The 21,705-nt window shown below is 43.5% G+C and overlaps 2 protein-coding genes across 2 annotated transcripts in view; both read left to right on the top strand.

Annotated features, from left to right (window-relative positions):
- The first annotated feature begins 5,208 nt into the window (after positions 1-5,208).
- Positions 5,209-21,705, top strand: part of LOC306829463 (uncharacterized protein) — a 187,396-nt gene continuing 170,899 nt past the window's right edge. Inside the window, 6 exon segments of the mRNA XM_079352506.1 lie at positions 5,209-5,315; positions 5,425-5,503; positions 5,650-5,854; positions 5,972-7,829; positions 7,936-8,120; positions 8,123-8,399. Coding sequence (XP_079208632.1) covers positions 5,251-5,315; positions 5,425-5,503; positions 5,650-5,854; positions 5,972-7,829; positions 7,936-8,120; positions 8,123-8,399 — 2,669 coding nt within the window. The 5' untranslated portion in view covers positions 5,209-5,250.
- Positions 8,438-17,033, top strand: LOC306828963 (stonustoxin subunit alpha-like). Its single transcript, XM_079351724.1, has 2 exons — positions 8,438-8,565; positions 16,352-17,033. Exons 1-2 carry the CDS (start codon positions 8,475-8,477, stop codon positions 16,882-16,884), a joined length of 624 nt encoding a protein of 207 aa, XP_079207850.1. The 5' UTR covers positions 8,438-8,474; the 3' UTR covers positions 16,885-17,033.

Here is a 21,705-nt window from a genome sequence, read left to right as displayed (position 1 = left end):
TGGGAGGATGGAGTTATGTAGCTTTAAGGTTGTAGTCATTTATGTACAGTCATCTCTAATGAGAAGATAGAGAATCTGGGCTCCCCCTTTCTTCACATGTACAGTCATGGACCAAAATATTGGCACCCCGAGGAATCTTTCCAGAAATGACACCATTTCTCCCAGACATTGAGACAATTTCAAATGTGTTTGGTATAAATGTATTTATTTCCTGAATGTGCATTGGAAAAACACAAAAAGCAGAAGAAAAAAGCCCAAATTGACACAGTTTTAAACAAAACTAAAAAAAGGTCCGGACAGAATAGTTGGCACCCTGAACTGAATATTTGGTTGCACACCCTTTGGAAGAAATAACTGAAACCAATCACTTGCCATAACCATCAACAAGCTTCGTTCACCTCTCAGGTGGAATTTTGGACCACTCTTCTTTTACAAATTGCTCCAGGTCTCTCAGATTTGAAGGGTGTCTTGTTGCAACAGCCATGTTGAGGTCTCTCCATATGTGTTAATGGGATTTAGATCCAGAGACAGCAAAAACAACCCTAAAACATGATTGAACCTGCACCATGTTTGACTCTTGGCACTGTGTTCTTTTCCTTGTAGGCCTCATTCTGTTTTCTGTAAACAGTAGATGTGCTTTTCCAAAAAGCTCTGCCTTAGTCTCGTCTGTCCACAAAACCTTCTCCCAGAAGGATTGAGGCTTACTCAGGTCCATGTTTGCAAACTCCAGTCTGGCTTCTTTCTGTCTCTTAGTCAGCAGTGGTGTTCTCCTCGTCTCCTGCCATAGCGCTTCTTCTCATTCAGATGACGACGTCTGGTCCGAGCTGACACTTCTGCACCCTGAGTCTGCAGGACACTTTGAATTTGTGTAGAAGTTGACTGAGGATGTTTGTCCACCATTCGTCCGGGGAGATTAGCCACAGTGCCATGGATGATAAACTTCTTGATTATATTACAGTAGACAAAGGAACCTCAGGATCTCTTGAGATGGTCTTGTAACCTTGAGATTGTTGATATTTTTCCATAATTGTTCTTCTTAAGTCCTCAGACAGCTCTGGCTCTTCTTTCTCTTCTCCATGCTCGGTGTGACACACGTAGGCACACAACACAGAGGTTGAGTCAACTTTTAGACATTCTCACTGACATCAGGTGGGATTTCTATATTGCCAGTGTGGCAGAGCGGGCGTGGGGATTTTGGTTGTAGGGGAAAATAAACTAACTAATGATAAACAATAACTGACAACGCCACCTGCGGACTTACACCCCAAGAAATACACAAATTATTCAAAAAAGGAAATAATGAAAGACACACAGGTTAGAAAACTGAAGAGGCAGAGTTGTGTTTTATCACAGAGTAAAAAGGAATTTATTTTAATAAATCAAAAAGGAAAAAATGCAAAGTACGGTAGACCAAAGCTGTAGGGAGGGAAAATCAGTTAAACAAAAGAACCAAATACTAATAAAAGGGAATTAAAATAAGGGTTTATTTTAATACAGAATCTAAACTAGAATAGAAAAGATCAAATTTACAATATAGATATTTACTAATCAAAAAAGAAATGAACCAAAACTGAGCTTAAGCCACTTAGTTTAGAGGCAGACTACGCTGAGGAAGGTGTGAGGGTGCTACCATATACTCACCGTTGTGCAGCATGGCAAACCTCCAAGCAAACCAAAACGTTAGTCCCTTCTATTAGTGACCCAGTGCTCTTAACTCACATGTGAAGTGGAGGGACCTCACCCTGGGTAACTAGCCTCTAAACATAGTGGCTCAGTGGCTGAAAGAAAACTAAGGACAAAACAGCAGCAGTTAAAGCCATCCCAGCTATAGCCAGGCAGCTAACTCTTTTAGTGCTGAGTTAGGTGAACTAAAATACATTCTTAAAAATCAGCATGAACAAATCAATCACCTTACACACAGTCTGGCTACTCTAAACAACCCCAGAGAATCCAACCAAATCAGCAGAAAACAGTCATTTGTAGAAGGTGTCAAAAGCCAGGCCACTTTGGTCCAGAGTCTGAGGGAGAGTCTGTTGATCTACTGCCAGTCACCGCTTCAATGCGCCCCAGTTCCAATGGTAGGCAGTGGCCCCAGAACCAGGGAAATGTTCACCCCCTGAACTACTGAGCCACAGTTCAGATGGGGGCCCCTTAGGCTCAGAGTCTGCAATCGATAACCCTGAAAGTTTGGTGGCAGATTGCCCAACCTTAGTGGTGCTCATGGGTGGTGAGTCAGTCCCATGTCTGGTTGACACCGGGTCAATGGTGTCCACTAGAAGTGCAAGTTTCTTTACACAGCATTTTGAACCGTGGGGCCTCGACACACTCAGATCTTGTGACTGGTTAAGTCTGAGTGCTGCTAATGGTTTGGCTATACCATATGTAGGTTATCTCGAGCTGGATGTTCAGCTGTGTGGTAAGGATATAGCCAGACAAGGATTGCTGGTGGTCAAAGATCCCCCAGGTGGCATTGTCAGTTATTGATTAACATGAGCATCCCCTAAAACCAAAATCCCCACGCCTGCTCTGCCACACCAGCACCTGCTACTTGTCTCAGCTGAGATTAAACAAGCATCACCTGCTTGAAGTAAAATGTTTTACCCAGGTATTTACCAAGGTTTACCATTTGACTCCAGGGTTGCCATTACTTTGGTGCATGACTGGAGATGTGAAGTATTGCAGGGGATTTTGGGAGTAGGTGTCCTTTAAGCCTCTTTCTATTCTTTCCAGATATCTCTAGTCAGGTTCCCAAAAGTGGCTACAGGCCCCGGGTTCTTTGTTTGATTGTCTGGCCCCAAAAACTGATATCTGACTCCATTTTCTCCTGGACTACATAGTTTAATACTTTGATCCATGTTTTAGTGAAGGGTACCTGAGTCCAGCTGAGGCCCCTTGCGTCCATCAGGGAGGACGTCATGGTGGTATACTGAACATTTGGTCCAGTGATCTTGGCAGGACTCTGGTGAGCAGATGGATCATGAAGTCTGTAGGCTCCTGAGTGGTTTTTACAAACCCAGTTGGATCCAGATACTGGACTGACTCAGCTGTCTTGATCAACATCATCACAAGATAAAAACTACTGTGATGGTGCAAGCAGCAGTTATTCCCCTCTGAAGTGGTGTAAGTCTGAAGACTTTGTCCCAGAAGAGAGTTGCAGGCTCAGGTCCCTGAACTTGTTAAGGACAGGTCCTGGATCTGGATCAGTTCTGTATCCTGATAGTAGTTTAGGGCAGCTTGTGGACTTACAGTCAGCTCTGTATTCATGATATTCATAGTCATCTTACTCTTCGTTCTGAGTCTCAGTTGTGGGCCTTATTGAGGATTCATTTGATCTGTAATCATTCTTTTATAAATCTTTGTCCTGTGGATCATCATGTTGAGGTTTTCCTTCTGCCCCCCCTGGTGGACACTGGTAGTATCTTCATGAACACGTGTCTGTAGCTAGCCTGAGTTCTTTCTCTCTGAAAATGCAGGTTGGACTTCTAACCTTTATTGTTCCTGCTGGCATCTTTCTGAGCTGTGTTTCTGTTTGAGTCGTCTTCTGTGAACTTTGATTTTATCAGTCTGAAGAATGTGAGGACAGACACAGTGTTGGCTGTATTCTGAGTGAGATACTGTTCTAATAGAAACAGAACTGTGGAGAACTTCAGCTCTGCCTCCTGATTACTGATGATCCATCTGCTAGTTTGAATCTGCAGACAATCTGATTAAAGTTGATATTTGTTCATGAAGCAGCTGTTTGTTTGTATCAGGATGCAGGACCATAGACCAGACTCTCCTGAACCCAGCTGTGTGTCCATGAAGAGTGACTGGTCTATGGGTCGAATCATCAACTATAAAGATGGACATGGTGCTGATGGGAGGTAAGAATTAAAAATTAGAAAATTGTAAACATACATTAACTGTGAATGAGTTGCTGCTTCTTTAAAATCAGGCTGTATTAGTTCTTCTCTGACTTTTATTAACTCTGCATTATCCTTTGTCTCAGCTGATGGTAAACATATTTTTAGGCAGACGTAGCAGAATCAGTTTAAATGCTAGCACGACAACGTTGATATCATATGAATGAACAGTTTACAATGAATCTGTTGATATCAGAGATGTTACTGTAGCTCGCTGGGAAAGACGCCAACTATCGCTCCAAAGTGGACTCTTTTTTACCGTAATGTAATATTTATATAAAACAAGGTTGTATGAAATCATATGAAAGACTTTAATACTTTAATACATAAAACACAAATATGATCCAGATGAAACAGGTGAGAGAGAGTCGTCCTCATGGATCAAGAGTGGAGACTAAACTTTATAATGACTCAGAGATCAGTGATGACGCTCTGATCACAGACTGTAAGCAGGCTCTGATGGAAACACCTCACTTTACTGGGGCAGACATGTACAGTCAGGACCGTTTGACCCCAGTCAGGCAGACACCATCAGATCCAGTGTGTACATGGATCCTGATCCAAACAACAGTCAGGACCGTTTGACCCCAGTCAGGCAGACCCCATCAGATCCAGTGTGTACATGGATCCTGATCCCGAGAACAGTCAGGACCGTTTGACCCCAGTCAGGCAGACACCATCAGATCCAGTGTGTACATGGATCCTGATCCAAACAACAGTCAGCACCGTTTGACCCCAGTCAGGCAGACACCATCAGATCCAGTGTGTACATGGATCCTGATCCCGACAACAGTCTGGACCGTTTGACCCCAGTCAGGCAGACACCATCAGATCCAGTGTGTACATGGATCCTGATCCCAACAACAGTCAGGACCGTTTGAGCCCAGTCAGGCAGACACCATCAGATCCATTGTGTACATGGATCCTGATCCCAACAACAGTCAGGACCGTTTGACCCCAGTCAGGCAGACACCATCAGATCCATTGTGTACATGGATCCTGATCCCAACAACAGCATGAACCCCCCTCTCCATCAGAATGAGCCTGATCGGATCAGTCTGTTCTGATTGACATGTTCACATGCTGCGTTTTTATTCAGATCATTTATTCAGATTATTTGTGTCCATGTAACTGCAGCAGCTGTTGGCTGTATTCTTAGTGAGATACTGTTCAAATAGAAACAGAACTGTGGAGAACTTCAGCTCTGCCTCCTGATTACTGATGATCCATCTGCTAGTTTGAACTGGAACAATCTGATTAAAGATGATCTTTGTTCATGAAGCGGCTGTTTGTTTGTATCAGGATGCAGGACCAGAGACCAGACTCTCCTGGACCCCCCTGTGTGTCCATGAAGAGTGACCGGTCTATGTATCGTCCTATTCACTTTAAAGATGGACGTGGTGCTTATGGAAGGTAAGAATTAAAAATCCAGTGAATGTTCTGACTCTGTGGTTCAAAGACTCATATCTTGGCTTCATCATATATGACCCATTGTTTTCTTGTGTAATATGTCCTGTCACAGAGTTCAACAGGAGAGCTCCCAGGTTCACAGAGATCCATCAGACCAGCAGGATCTAACAGACCTGGACTCCATCTTTATGGTGTGTTATTTCATAAACTACCATTAGAAGAATGTAATGCTAAGTTATCGTTGTGTTTAGAGCAGCTGACCTTCAGACTGACACATGAACCACATGTTGAGGTCTACCACTTTATAGGAAATATCCAGTGTCTCCTTCTGTTCCAGCTGCTGGAGGAGAACATCATCATCTTTGTGAAGAACGAGCTGAAGAGAGTCCAGAGGGCTCTGAGTCCAGATTACCCAGAATGCTTAGAGAGTCAGAGTAAGGATGAAGAGCAGAGGAGAAGCTGTAAAGAGGCATTTTTGAAGATCACTCTCCACTTCCTGAGGAGAATGAAGCAGGAGGAGCTGGCTGACTGTCTACAGAGCAGTAAGAACATCTGAGCAGATTTCATATTTTAGAAAGAGGACAAAGAGGTTTAAACTCAGATAGTCATGTGATCTATATCAGGATCTGTTCATTGATCTCAGTTCTGTCTTTATTCAGAAACGTTTGGTGCAGAGTGTCAGCACAAACTGAAATCTAACCTGAAGGAGAAGTTCCAGTGTGTGTTTGAGGGGATCGCTAAAGCAGGAAACCCAACCCTTCTGAACCAGATCTACACAGAGCTCTTCATCACAGAGGGAGGGACTGGAGAGGTCAATGAGGAACACGAGGTCAGACAGATTGAAACATCATCCAGGAAACCAGACAGAGCAGAAACAACCATCAGACAAGAAGACATCTTTAAATCCCCACCTGGAAGAGATGAACCAATCAGAAGAGTGATGACAAAGGGAGTGGCTGGCATCGGGAAAACAGTCTTAACACAGAAGTTCACTCTGGACTGGGCTGAAGACAAAGCCAACCAGGACATACACTTCACATTTCCATTCACTTTCAGAGAGCTGAATGTGCTTAAAGAGAAAAAGTTCAGCTTGGTGGAACTTGTTCATCACTTCTTTCCTGAAACCAAAGAAGCAGGAATCTGCAGGTCTGAAGAGTTCCAGGTGGTGTTCATCTTTGACGGTCTGGATGAGTGTCGACTTCCTCTGGACTTTAAAAACAACCAGACCCTGACTGATGTCACAGAGTCCACCTCAGTGGATGTGCTGCTGACAAACCTCATCAGGGGGAAACTGCTTCCCTCTGCTCGCCTCTGGATAACCACACGACCTGCAGCAGCCAATCAGATCCCTCCTGACTGTGTTGACATGGTGACAGAGGTCAGAGGATTCACTGACCCACAGAAGGACGAGTACTTCAGGAAGAGATTCAGAGATGAAGAGCAGGCCAGCAGGATCATCTCCCACATCAAGAAATCCAGAAGCCTCCACATCATGTGCCACATCCCGGTCTTCTGCTGGATCACTGCTACAGTTCTGGAGGATGTGCTGAAGACCAGAGAGGGAGGAGAGCTGCCCAAGACCCTGACTGAGATGTACATCCACTTCCTGGTGGTTCAGTCCAAACTGAAGAACATCAAGTATGATGGAGGAGCTGAGACAGATCCACACTGGAGTCCAGAGAGCAGGAAGATGATTGAGTCTCTGGGAAAACTGGCTTTTGAGCAGCTGCAGAAAGGAAACCTGATCTTCTATGAGTCAGACCTGACAGAGTGTGGCATCGATATCAGAGCAGCCTCAGTGTACTCAGGAGTGTTCACACAGATCTTTAAAGAGGAGAGAGGACTGTACCAGGACAAGGTGTTCTGCTTCATCCATCTGAGTGTTCAGGAGTTTCTGGCTGCTCTTCATGTCCATCTGACCTTCATCAACTCTGGAGTCAATCTGATGTCAGAGAAACAAACAACATCCAGGAGGTCTAAAGTATTCAGAGCAAAACCTGAACCAACACTTTTATACCAGAGTGCTGTGGACCAGGCCTTGCAGAGTCCACATGGACACCTGGACTTGTTCCTCCGCTTCCTCCTCGGCCTTTCTCTAGACACCAATCAGAGTCACCTACGAGGTCTGCTGACACACACAGGAAGTGGCTCACAGACCAATCAGAATCACCTACGAGGTCTGCTGACACACACAGGAAGTGGCTCACAGACCAATCAGAAAACAGTCAAGTACATCAAGAAGAAGATCAGTGAGGATCTGTCTGCAGAGAAAAGCATCAATCTGTTCCACTGTCTGAATGAACTGAATGATCGTTCTCTAGTGAAGGAGATCCAACAGTCCTTGAGCTCAGGACGTCTCTCTACAGATAAACTGTCTCCTGCTCAGTGGTCAGCTCTGGTCTTCATCTTACTGTCATCAGAAAAAGATCTGGATGTGTTTGACCTGAAGAAATACTTTGCTTCAGAGGGGGCTCTTCTGAGGCTGCTGCCTGTGATCAAAGCTTCAAACAAAGCTCTGTAAGTGCTCACATAACTATCCAGGTTAAATGTAGTTCTCTTTATTCAGAAATAACAACTATGGTTTGTAATTGTTTTCATTTGTGTTCTTCTGAATCCTCTTCAGGCTGAGTGGCTGTCAGCTCTCAGGGAGAAGCTGTGAAGCTCTGTCCTCAGTCCTCAGCTCCCAGTCCTCTAGTCTGAGAGAGCTGGACCTGAGCAACAACAACCTGCAGGATTCAGGAGTGAAGCTGCTGTCTGCTGGACTGAAGAGTCCTCTCTGTAGACTGGACACTCTCAGGTTAGTGTGCAGCTGATACAGATTATTCCCAGCAGAGTAAATGTTGATCAGTATCAGATTATAAAGTTGACTCTGTGTGTGTGTGTGTGTGTGTGTGTGTGTGTGTGTGTGTGTGTGTGTAGTCTGTCAGGCTGTCTGATCACAGAAGAAGGTTGTGCGTCTCTGGCCTCAGCTCTAAGCTCCTCCCCCCTGAGAGAGCTGGACCTGAGCTACAATCATCCAGGAGAAGGAGGAGAGAAGCTGCTGTCTGCTGGACTGGAGGATCCACACTGCAGACTGGAGACACTGAGGTACAGACAGACACACAGAAGCTGTCTCACTGTTTCTGAATGATGAACTCTGCTTCTTGTCTGATGGTGATTTAAATGAAGATGGATGAAGTAGATTCTGATCTGGTTTCTTCCTCCAGGTTGGATCATGGTGGACTGCACAGACTGAAATCTGGTCTGAGGAAGTGTGAGTGTGTTTTCATTTCTCTTCATCAGACCACAGCAGCACATGTTGGATGATGGAAGTAACACAAAGTGATGATAAAAGTGAGGGTGATGGAAACTGATGAGAGTTGAAATATGACACAATAAAAGATGTAAACTGAAATAAAAGTGATAATCCAGAGATTAGAAAATGACCATTCATCACATCCAACAGAAATGTAGAGTTTACAGCGTGCTGTTTTGTGACTTTGACATTCATGGTTTTGATGTTGGCTGCTGGCCGGATGCTCCTGGTCAAGCTTGTGGAGCTCATCACATTTAAAAACAACAGAAACTATACTTGATTTGATGGTCATTTGCATAAACATGTAAATATGCAGAGTCTCCACCATCAAGTTCTCTGCTCTAAAACATCCAGAGTTGAATACAGTGATGAAATAGAAAGAGAAAACCTTTAAAGACATGAGCTAGCTCTCCTCCTCGTCTTCTGGCTGTGCACACAGTAAAGGTCAAAGGTCGAGCAGTTCCATGAATGAACCTTTGAATTTCACTTCACAATCATTTCAACACTACAGATAGATATAGATAGACACAGAAACATTTGGACTGCTTCATATTTCACATCACATGAGTTTTCATCTCCTCCTTTCTTCTCATCACTTTCTGTGACTTCCACCCTCGAGGCTCCTTTCCTTCAATGACAACACAAACAGTTTGTGTTGACAACCATCAATGATGACTAGGATTATATTTGACTCTATTTCCATCAAAGCATTTGGATCAAATCCAGCTGAACTTCATGAAATGTGGATGTTTGTATTTGTTGACAGGACTCGTCACTTTTGAACTCAAGTCCAAAGAAACATTTCAGTCAGAGTTTCTGTTTTTGTCTCTGTGGATTCAAAGATTTTAGAATTCAGATCAAAACACACAAACAAAGTGAACACAGTGATCCAACATATCTGACATTAGAGTCCATGAAGATCAATAATAAATATGTGTTTAGAGTTGATCACAACAGATAGAATAAAGTCTGATGAAACAGCTGATTAGTCTGATGGATCACGGTGGCTTCAAACTGCTCTTCTTCTTCTTCTTCTTCTTCTTCTTCTTCTTCTAAAGCTTTCTGTTGACTGACGGGTAGACACACTAAAGAAGGGCTGGCTCAGATGAAAATATGATCACATCATGTTTTAAATATTGATCCTGATGAATCTAAATCAAGATGTGTAGTGTGAATATTTGTCAGGATGTGTGCTGTTCACGTCCATAGAAGTGACATGATGACAATAGAAAGAAATGAGCTACAGATAAGACATCAATGAAGCCGTTCTAGTAGATTTTTCTGGGTAGAACATCATTAGTATCTTTGAAACATTCTGTTGTGGGTCCTGTGCATGCTGTTCACACCTGAGCAGACATGTTTAGAGTCACAGACTTTATGGAAGGCTGTTCAACATAGTAAAAGAGAAGACAAAGAGCGTCATTCAGAGCAGTCTGGGCTTGATGAGAGACTCACTGAACAGGTAGAGGAGATGCAGCAACGTAGAAGTGCCAATCAAGACAACATTGAAACAGCATGTGAATCAATCACAGATGTGGCGTTTGTGAAACCAAAACTACAGCAGGCTGAATACGATGAAAGGTGTCTAAAGCTTCACTTGGTCGGCCTGCAACCATTGAGATTCTGTGAACAACTGGGCCATGGGTGAGAGAGGTGGAGCCAGCTTTTGGTTTAAGTTGGTGTTATTTTTTTTCTCTCACTTTATGAAATCTACCTTCTGAGCAGAGGGACGACCCTGAATGTGTTGTCTTTATAGAAAACAAAATGGAGGACTCTTTGGAAGTTAACGTTCACTCTGCCTCCCCAAGTACTTTATGTGAAGCCCTGAAAGCCTTGTTGAGAGGACAGATTACATCTTATGTCTCTCATGAACAAAGAATCAGCAGACAACATTTAAAGATATCAGAGCAAGAAACTCATGAACTGGAAACAAAGCATGCAGAAACTAACAGAGCTGAAGTAGCCACTCCATAAGTAGAAGCCAATATGACAAGAAGTAAATACCACTATTTTGAAAAAGGAGTACAAACTGCTCAACTTCTTAACTGGTGTAGTTTTTCCATCTTTGATGATGATGATGATGCCGGTGATGAAGAAATCTCCGCTGACACTGACTTGTATAATAAGAAGCTTATTCCCAAACAAAGAATAGCACCAATCCAAGTTTGCCTTGCTACACCTGGGAGAGTCACAAGCCGAACAGTGATCCCTCTTGAACACAGAAGGAGTCTGGTATTTATACAGCATTGGTCCAAACAACATCTATGTTGTTGTTTGGTCTTAGATCAACATATGGCATTCAGGTCCACACTGTCCCCCACATCCTGCTCTCCTTTAATTCCCTCTGGACACATCAGAGAGGTGGGGTAACATCTTAGCTTTCATCTCTTCCTGTGGGTCAACATCTGTACAACATTAGACCCAAACTTTATCTTACACATCCCTAAGGAAGGAGTGTCAGCCTTTGACACCAAATAATCCAACTCAGACTCTTTGATGTTCAACCAAACTCAACCCAGACGGCTGACGGACAGATTTTTATCAACAGTTCCAGAACAAACGAATTCAACCAATGATGGAGATGATTAAAGAAAGACTTCCACCAAGCCGAGAATTGGCCAGCATCAAAGTCTTTCCCAAGATGTCTCAGGACAAACAATGATGTGATTCTTATCAACCTTTGTCTAAATGTGGATTTTCAAATGTTGTCTAAAGTGGTGGCAGTACGGCTGGAGGGCGTGATGACACAGCTCATCCACAAAGAGCAGACAGGATTTAGAGGACAGTGACAGAGTGCAGATAACATCAGAACATGAATCCATACCATGGAACTTGTTCAATGCTCAGAAGATCCTACTTTCATTATATCATGGATGCACAAATTGTTTATTTCTTTTATTTAACCTTTATTTATCCAGGAAAAATCCCATAGAGATTAAAAACCTCTTTTTCAAGGGAGTCCTGGCCAAGAGGCAGCAAACATTATACAGTCAGACTCACAACATACAGACAATTAACAGAAAATAAAATTATAAAAGACAATTAGTAATAAAATATTTTTAAAAACAGTTACAAGTAAAGGAGTGTGTCTCAAGTTATCTCAGCTTGGATTTAAAAGCATTTAAAGAAATCAGTTCAGTTATTTTCCAGTTTTTTTGTAGCATGTTCCATGTAGAAGGAGCGGAGTGGACGAAAGCCTTTTTTCCCAGTTCTGTCCGTTCAAATGGAAAAGACAGCAACAACTGATCATTGGAACGCAAACTGTAAGAATCAATACTTCTCCGTACAATAAGGTCACAGATGTATGAGGGCAGGAGCCCAAGCATGGCCTTGTGAATAAAAGTGCACCAGTGTCTTAGCCTCCTGGTGGACAAAGAAGGCCATCCCACTCGGGAATACAGTTCACAATGATGAGTCCGGCCTCCACAATTAGTAACAAATCTGAGAGAAGCATGGTATACAGCATCAATCTTGCTTAGACATTTAGCTGAGGCATTCATATATAACAGGTCTCCATAATCTAAAATGGATAAAAAAGTTGCAGTAACCAGCCGCTTTTTCACCTCAAAAGAGAAACAAAATTTATTTTGGAAGAAGAAACCCAATTTAAGTTTCAGTTTCTTCACAAGGTTCTCAATATGGAGCTTGAAGGAGAGGGTGTCATCAAGCAAGACACCAAGATATTTGTATTTATGAACCAACTCTATGACATTTCTCTCAAGAGTGGACACTGTGGGAACAGCTTGAGATGCTTCCTTATTGTTTGAGAACAACATTAGTTTAGTCTTATCTGTGTTGAGGACTAGTTTAAGCTGCAGGAGTGTGTGCTGGACCACTTTGAAGGATTTTTGCAGAGATTCAACAGCTTTAGCAGGAGTTGATCCAAAACAGTAAATAATGGTGTCGTCAGCATAAAGATGCATATTAGCATCCAACATATTTTTTCCCAAATCATTAATGTACATAATGAACAGGAGGAGTATAATATTGAGCCCTGTGGCACCCCCTTTTGGACACTCACAAATTCAGAAAGCAGACCATCATATTTAATACACTGGGTCCTGTCACTCAAGTAATTTGTGAACCAAGAAACTACATGATCTGACAGACTCAAACAAAGAAGCCTATGCTTTAAACAGCATGGTCCACAGTGTCAAAAGCTTTTGACAGGTCAATAAAAAGTGAAGCACAGTACTGCTTTTTATCAAGAGCAACAAGTATATCATTGAGGACCTTTGTAGCTGCAGTGATAGTACTGTGTTTATTCTGATGCCTGATTGTAGTTTTGAGAGGAGGTTATTTTGAGCTTAGATACTCTTTTAGTTGAGCGCTCACGAGAGAGTCCAACATTTTTGACAGGATGCACAAATTTGATATTAGCTAGTTAGTAGTAGTTAGTTAAAAGTGCTGGGTCACCTCCTTTTAATAAGGGGGTGACAAAAGCTGACTTCCAGACAGATGGAATTTCTTTGTTTTCTATTGAGAGATTAAAAAGGATTGTTAGGGGCTGTGCGACAAAATCAGCTGCTATTTTCAAAAAGTAGGGCTCAATCAGGTCAGGTCCGGGGGGTGTTCTGTGATCTAATGTTTTTAGGGCTTTATGCACTCGTTGCACAGTAAAAGGTTCAAAATGAAAGGGTTCACCAGAGAATCTTGGAGGGTCTGTGCAGGGAGTCACAGGGGCAGCTCCCGTAGAGTCAAACAAGTTACCAGATGAAACAAAATGCATGTTAAAGCAATTTAGGACCTCAGTTCTATCATAGACTGGGACAGAGTCTTTCAGTACAAATGTTGGAAGAGCCTGAGGACCTTTAATTACAGATAAAGACTTGATCACTTTCCAAAATTTCTGTGGATTATTGAGATTCTCAGTTGTGACAGATAAGTAATATTCTGATTTAGCCTTTTTGATAAAAGAAGTGCATTTGTTCCTTAGCTGCCTGAAAAGAGACCAGTCAGAGGCTAAATCATTTTTTCTGGCTCTGGACCAAGCCACATTGCGTTGATGGATGATATCTGACAACTCTGGTGTAAACCAAGGGTTTTCTCGTCCCTTCACCCTGAGTTTCCTGATAGGAGCATGTTTATTTACAATTTTCACAAAATGTTCCTTAAAGAATGTCCAAGCCAGCTCAACATCTGGCAAGAGGTCTATATGCCCCCAATTAACTAAAGACATCATGATGATACGCTTGTTCATTAAAAAAATGTAAATTCCGCTTGGAAATAATGCGTGGTTTACATTTGGGGATTTTAGTATCCCTGCAAGTAGCAACAACGCAATGGTCACTCAACGCACATTAAGATGAACAAATTTGAGACCTTAATTTAAAATCAAGGGGAGTCTGGATATATTGCAACTCAGGACCAGGGTTTGGTTGCACATCACCAGACAGGAGTAAGAGTAGGACGACCATCAGTCCCCGTTTTACATTGCATTTTGAAACAGTAGTTTCATATGCTGCAGCCAGGCAATGCCTTTTCTTCAATGAAAGAGTAAGATTATAGAGAGCAAAAAAGTTTTGAAATTTAGGAAAGTCCCTAGGCCTGTCCAACCACAAGTTAAGGGCAACAACCAAATGAAACTGTGGTTGCTGGTGATGCCCAGCAACATTAGCATTTGTGCCACTGTAGTAGGTGTCCTACATGCTCGAAAAATTGTCAGAGGAGCTCACCATGAAGCAACAAAAGGCATTTGACAGAATGGAGTGGGAACATCTTTTTCACACGCTGAAGCAAATGACCTTTGGAGAGCTTTTTGATCAAATACATTCAAATCATGTCTGAGTCTCTTAAAACACAGGTTTAGACAAATGGAGTTGTGTCCAAGCCATTTCAGACAGGGCTGTCCTCTTTCCCCTCTTTTATTTGACTTGGCCATTGAACCCCGAGCTGTGGCAATTCACTCCAACAGGGAGCTCTGCTGTATACAGAGCACAACATGTGAACCTTTCCTTATATGCTGACCATTTCTTCATTTACATTACACAGCCAGAAAAGTCTGTGCCTCAGCTGCTCACAGTGTTAGAGGAGTATGCTACAATATCAGGCTACAAGCTGAATCATGAAAAGAAGGAAGTAATGCCCCTGAACCAAGGTGCTACCTGGAACCCGGGACCATTTGAATCTCACTTATAGCTGACAGCAGACAACCTTCAATACTTGAGCATTCAAAGTGTACGGCCCTTTCTGCACCTTCCAATGTACAGGCTTAGACAGCCAGATAAGTCCTCCAATAAGAACACAAGGCTGCTCTTTCATTCATTTGACTTGAGCTCCTTCTTCTTTGTTTTTTCTAAAACTTCAATATTACAAAGAGAATAAGAATATGTCAGTAGAGATGATAAATATATGTCTCCATGATGGTAGAATCAGTTCTTTTCAGTGTACTGAATCAGTAGAATCAGTTCAGTAAAGTGTTCAGTTCTTCTCAGTAGCTCTGTCTGTGAATCAGAATTGAATAAGCTGAAACACGGCCCAACGTTTCCTTCTGCTCTCCATCGTACTGAGAACAGCCGCTGGTGAATCATAAAGCAATGAGCTGAGAATTTAGTGGAAACTGAAAGCTGCTAAAAACAATCCCATGTATTTTCCCCGAGCGTTCTCTTCAGTACGTTCAGGACACAAATCAGTGAGTGAGTGAGAGGAAGAGAGACTTGGAGGCAGAGCTCTGCTAACTGAAGGAGAGCTCTGCTCTTCATCTCAGTCACTCAGTGATTCAGTGAGGAGCAGCAGTATCCATAATCCATGTGAGAGGAACGTCTCTGCCTTCTCACCTTTTCTTCCCACAATGCAATGTGTCATGGCCATACCTCCATGACAGTGAGAACATTTCTATTGAAACTTTGATTGAAGTGCATGTAGGGAGTCAGTCCAGCAAGGCCCTGTCTTCTTGTCTCTGGTGTTGGGCCCAGCTCGGGCCCAGCTGTTGACTACAGTGGTTGGCCATTAGCCATCCCTGATGTTGGACATTGATTCATGCATTCACTCCTTTGATTTCATGACTGTCATGTGCTGGGCTACTTGAATGTCACATGTGTTAGTGCTTGGGCATGATGGCTCAGTACTTAGTTAGTGTTGAATGTAAAGATGTCACATAAAGCTGTTGACAGTTTGAAACATGGTTCAAGTCTGACATGTTGTTATCAAAGTCATATCCAGAATGACAGAGTTTGAATGTCAGGTCCACAGAAACATCCAAGTCAGAAGATAGATGTTGAAATGAGAGAGAAACACGTCATATTGTTGGTATGGACAGAAACCTTTGTATAACAAGCTCCATTTAGAATGACAGAGTTTACATGTGAAGATACACACAAACATCAAAGTCACACTTACTATGGACATACACCTTTATATGAACCACATCCATATTGAATGCACATCATTACTGTATGTTTACACTCATATGGATGTGATGTTAGAAAACAGAGTCAAATAAAGCTGAAAACAATCAAATAACAGGGGCTTGTTCATTTACACATCATGTCTGTAATCTGACAGTTTAGTGGATTTAAAAACAGAAGAGGACTTTTTAAATGGACAGTTATTGAGTGTAAAATGAGGATTTGATTACAGCATGGTAACTCCATGTGAAGTTGATTAGAAGTGGATGATTACATTTCAGTGGTGTCAAACATCATTCAGTGCTGAATATGAACTGTTTGATGGACTCTCAGTAAAGTTGTTGATGAATGAACAGATGATAACCTGCAGCTGTGTTGTGTCTCCTTCTCTCCATCAGACGCCTGTGAGCTGGAACTGGACACAAACACAATGAGCAGAAGACTGAAACTGTCTGACAACAACAGGAAGGTGACACGTGTGGAGGAGCTTCAGTCATATCCTGATCATCCAGACAGATTTGAATACTATCAGCTGCTGTGTAGGACTGGTCTGACTGGTCGCTGTTACTGGGAGGTCGAGTGGAGAGGAGTGGTTGATGTGTCAGTGAGTTACAGAGGAATCAGAAGGAGAGGAGACATTAATGACTGTCTGTTTGGATCTAATGATCAGTCCTGGAGTCTGTACTGCTCTGATGAAGGTTACTGTGTCAGACACAATAACAGAGATATAAACATCTCCTCCTCCTGGTCTGTCCCTGACAGAGTAGCAGTGTATGTGGACTGTCCTGCTGGCTCTCTGTCCTTCTACAGAGTCTCCTCTGACACACTGATCCACCTCCACACCTTCAACACCACATTCACTGAACCTCTCTATCCTGGGTTTGGGATCTGGTCTGGTTCTTCAGTGTCTCTGTGTGATGTGTCGGTCTGAGAAACACTGCTGACTGAAGATCAGCTGACTCTGTTCACTCTGTCCAGCTGCTCTGTTTCATGGTTGGGGGGCCTGGTAATGGGGGGGGGGGGGGGGGGGGGATAATGGACCTCCTTCTGTAATGTCTGTATTGTGCTGATCTCACCAATCAAAAACAAGTGACAAAAAAAGATCATCTGGATTTGATCATCCTTAAATCTGAACCTGGATCAGGGTGATCCAAACAGGATCAAAGTGAGCTGGATCACCTGATCCTGGTTCCTTTAATCTGGATTAAACCTTATGAGTCTGGTTCTAAGGGTCTCTGCTTGACTTCTGAAGTGTTTCTTTAGGTCATGTTTGATTCTTGTTGTTGGTTTTTGTCTGTTTGCTGTTGGTGAGAAAGTAATCTGACTTCTCTTGGAAAAGTAAATAAAGCTTTTTAAAACTAATCTCTAATCTCTCTGATAAAGTCAAAAACAAAGCTTGAAAATAAAAAGCTTTCACTTTCAGAAAGCAGGAAAAGTTAATGTTCTTCCTGTATGAGAGACAATCTGATATAAAGTCACATGTTGAACATCTTTATAAATGATCACAGCTCTCTGTATGAGAGACAATCTGATATAAAGTCACATGTTGAACATCTTTATAAATGATCACAGCTCTCTGTATGAGAGACAATCTGATATAAAGTCACATGTTGAACATCTTTATAAATGATCACAGCTCTCTGTATGAGAGACAATCTGATATAAAGTCACATGTTGAACATCTTTATAAATGATCACAGCTCTCTGTATGAGAGACAATCTGATATAAAGTCACATGTTTAACATCTCTATAAATGATCACAGCTCTCTGTATGAGAGACAATCTGATATAAAGTCACATGTTGAACATCTTTATAAATGATCACAGCTCTCTGTATGAGAGACAATCTGATATAAAGTCACATGTTGAACATCTTTATAAATGATCACAGCTCTCTGTATGAGAGACAATCTGATATAAAGTCACATGTTGAACATCTTTATAAATGATCACAGCTCTCTGTATGAGAGACAATCTGATATAAAGTCACATGTTGAACATCTTTATCAATGATCACAGCTCTCTGTATGAGAGACAATCTGATATAAAGTCACATGTTGAACATCTTTATAAATGATCACAGCTCTCTGTATGAGAGACAATCTGATATAAAGTCACATGTTGAACATCTTTATAAATGATCACAGCTCTCTGTATGAGACATTCTGTGATGATACGTTTTCATGCAGATACTCAGACAACAGGATGTGATCAAACGTCTTCATGTTTGTCAGCTCATATCAACCTTCATGTGTCACCTGAAACCGCTCAACACATTTCAATCACAGCTTCTCTAATGAGCACACACTGTGATAGGAGCTGCTGAAACTGAAATGTTGGCAACCAGCGCCTCTGCTGGACACACACACACACACACACACACACACTGTGATAGGAGCTGCTGAAACTGAAATGTTAGCAACCAGCGCCTCTGCTGGACACGTACACACACACACACATACACATACACATACACACACACATATACACACACACACACACACACACATACACACACACACACACCGCCCCATAAAGCTAATAAAAGATTTGTACACACCCTACTTGTCAAGTTGTCCTCTGTTCACCCTCATGAATTCTGCACCCATAAAGCAGGGTGGAGACACACACAGCATTGTAAACAGCAACCTTGGTGCTGACCCTCAGGTTTTGGTTTTCGAAAACCCTGCTACGAAGGCAACCGAAAGATGAAGAGGCTTTTTTGATACGGGTCTGTATTTCCATATCCAGAGACCAGCAAGAGGACAGAGTTGAACCAAGGTAGGTGAACTGGTCTACATTTTTAAGTGGAATGCCGTTTATATGGAAGCTGGGGGGTGGAGAGGTTTGAGAGATGATTTGAGAGATGTCTTGGGTTTTTTGAATGTTATCCTGAAGACCAAAGGATTGATAGAGACTGGCTATTGTGTTGAGGGCATGCTGCATGGATTCAGGACTGTGTGCTAGAATCGCACAGTCATCAGCGTATTGCAGTTCAGCTATGCAGCAGGATTTGGTCTTTGTGTAGGCCTGCAACCTCCGGATGTTAAAGAGGCTTCCATCAAGGCGGTATTCAACAGGAACACCATCCTTGTGTCCTAAGGCACGATGAAAGAGAGAAGGAGGTTGAAAAGGACTGGAGCCAGGACACAGCCCTGCTACACCCCAACATTTACATTGAAGAACTCTGACTGAAGTTCTCCTGTGGAGACTCTGGCTTGCATCCCGTCATGCAGCTGTTGCAGGATGGTGAGGAACTTGGGTGGTACCCCGAGCTTGGATAGCTGTTTCCAGAGCATCTCACGGTTGATCGTGTCAAATGCTTTGCTGAGGTCAATGAAGGCTATGTAGAGGTCTGACCGCTGCTCTCTGCTTTTTTCCAGCAACTGCCTTAAGACAAAAATCATGTCAGTGGTGGATCTAGTCTTCGGGAAGCCACATTGTGTTTCCGGGAGTGCAGCTTCAGAGATGTGATTAACTAGCCTATTGAGCATGATTTTTGCCAGAACCTTCCCTGCGATTGAGAGAAGGGAGATTCCACGGCTGTTGCCACACATGGCTCTGTCCCCTTTTTGTTTGTAGATGACCACAATATCAGCATCCTTCCAGTGTTGTGGGAGAGTCTCACATTCCCAGATATGACAAATCAGGAGGTGCAGGCGGCGTGTAAGGAGGTATCCTCTATGTTTGAATACCTCTGCTGGAATGCCATTGGGTCCAGCGCTTTTATTGTTTTTGAGACTCGCAATGGCCTGGCGGGTCTCTAGGAACTGAGGGGGCATGTTGAGGTGTGCGACTGGTGATAGGTCAGGGATGTTTTCCAGGATAGGAATGTCAACAGGGTTTTTGAGGTTGAGAAGAGTCTCAAAATGGTTTGCCCAGCGGGTGAAGATCTCACGTCGGTCCTTAAGAAGAGTCGAGCCATCAGCTGAGCGAACTGGAGCAATCGCCCTCTTCCTGGGGCCATAAAGAGTTTTGATGGCATCATAGAAGCCCTGCGAGTTGTTGAAGTCTGCCATGCGCTGTATCTCTTCTGCCTTCTTCACCCACCACGCGTCTTCCATGATCCGGAGGGCACGCTGGGTTGCAGATCTCGCTGCATTAAAGGTGGCTTTCAAGGTTGGAGATCCAGGGCAGGATAAGAGAGCTTTATGTGCATCATGTTTTATTTTGAGTAGTGACTGAATCTCCGGCGAGTTGCTGTCAAACCAGTCCTGGTGGTGTTTCCTCCACTGGCCCAATGCCTCTGTAGCTGCGCTGTGGATGGCTTGGCGCAGAGCTGGCCAGTCAGCTGATTCCTCCGGGATCTTTTTGAGGTTATCAGCGAGGAGCTGTCGAAGGTGGTCTCGTGAGGTGGGGCTGCTGAGTGCTGAACGGTTGATTTTTTGTTTTGGGGCTGTCCTCTGTCCATGGGGTCTGATACTTATGAGCGATTTGGATCTGACCATGCGGTGGTCAGTCCAACACTCTGCTCCACGCATGACTCTTGTTGAGAGGACATCTTTCCGGTCATTTTGTCAGACTATTACATAGTCAATAAGGTGCCAATGTTTTGAACGTGGGTGCTGCCAGGTGGTTTTGAATTTGTTCTTCATCTGAAATATGGTGTTAGTGATGACCAGTTGGTGTTCTGCACAGAGAGAAAGGAGCCAAAGGCCGTTGTCGTTCATCTTCCCAACTCCGTGCCGGCCGATTACCTTATCCCATACCAGGTGCTCCATGCCCACTCTGGCATTAAAATCTGAGTGGGCATAAAAATGAGTTTGTCTGTGGCTGGTGTTTTTCTTATGGCAGAGTCGAGGGCAAGCTAGAAGTCCTCTTTCATGGTAGACTCAGCAGCGAGCGTTGGTGCATAGGTACTAATGAGAGTGGCAAAGCATCCTTTTGCAAGGGGGATGCGCCAGGTCATCAGTCGTTCATTAATGCCAACAGGGGACTCTGGGATATGCTGCAACAGTTTGGTCTTCACTGCAAAACCAACTCCATGGATGCGGCGAGTGCCTTCGGGGACCCCTTTCCAGAAAAAAGTGTACCCTGCACCAACCTCTGACAGGGAGTCCTCTCCATGAAGTCTAGTCTCACTGAGAGCTGCAACGTCGATGTTGTATCTTGCTAGCTCTAGGGCCACAAGTGCTGTTCTACGATGAGGCTTGTCAGGTGTCTCAGCCAGATCCAACAAGGTGCGGACATTCCATGAAGCAATATTCAGGTATTTATTTCTTCCTTTAGTTTTTCAACCGCGTGGTGGGATGCTCTGACGGTTGCGGTTTGCCGCCCGGAGTGTGTGAAGCAGACATTTTTTGAACCACCTTTTCCAGGTCCCTCCCCATCTCAGGGGTGAGCAGCCTGGAACTGCTCAGTCGCAATAGAAGCTGCTCCATCCCCACAATTGCAACGACCGTCACTCCATTGCCGCCTGTGTGCATGCTTTGGCTAGGCACTCCTAGCCACATCCTTGGCCTGTGTCTGCCACCATTCCACATCGCCATAGGGCTTTTTGTGGGGGGGGGGGGGGTTAAAGGTGGGGGGAAGGGGGGAAGAAGCAAGAAGCTTGAACAGAGGTAAGGATTAAGGTGAAGGTGCAGGTGTACAGTCCACACTCCCACCATCTTGGCTACTTCCAGATGGACCTCCAGTGCCATGAGAGAACCCATGACGACCTTCGTCTGAAAGAAGTTGCAGGGGGCTGCCGGCAGTAAGGTCTGTTGGGCTCCGCCTATGCCTGTCCCCAAGGGCAGATTTGTCGTCAGG

The sequence above is a fragment of the Symphodus melops genome (genome assembly GCF_947650265.1).
Source record: "Symphodus melops genome assembly, chromosome: 9".
Classification (NCBI taxonomy): domain Eukaryota; kingdom Metazoa; phylum Chordata; class Actinopteri; order Labriformes; family Labridae; genus Symphodus; species Symphodus melops.
The sequence above is the reverse complement of the archived record's forward strand: the minus strand, read 5'-3'. Positions and strand labels throughout refer to the sequence as shown.

What these genes read in the sequence shown, in the direction of transcription:
- LOC306828963 (XM_079351724.1), top strand. Translation starts at nt 8,475, where the DNA reads ATGAAGATGGATGAAGTAGATTCTGATCTGGTTTCTTCCTCCAGGTTG. An exon ending in GAAATCTGGTCTGAGGAAGT is followed by an intron (nt 8,566 to 16,351) that starts GTGAGTGTGTTT and finishes TCTCTCCATCAG; the next exon opens with ACGCCTGTGAGCTGGAACTG.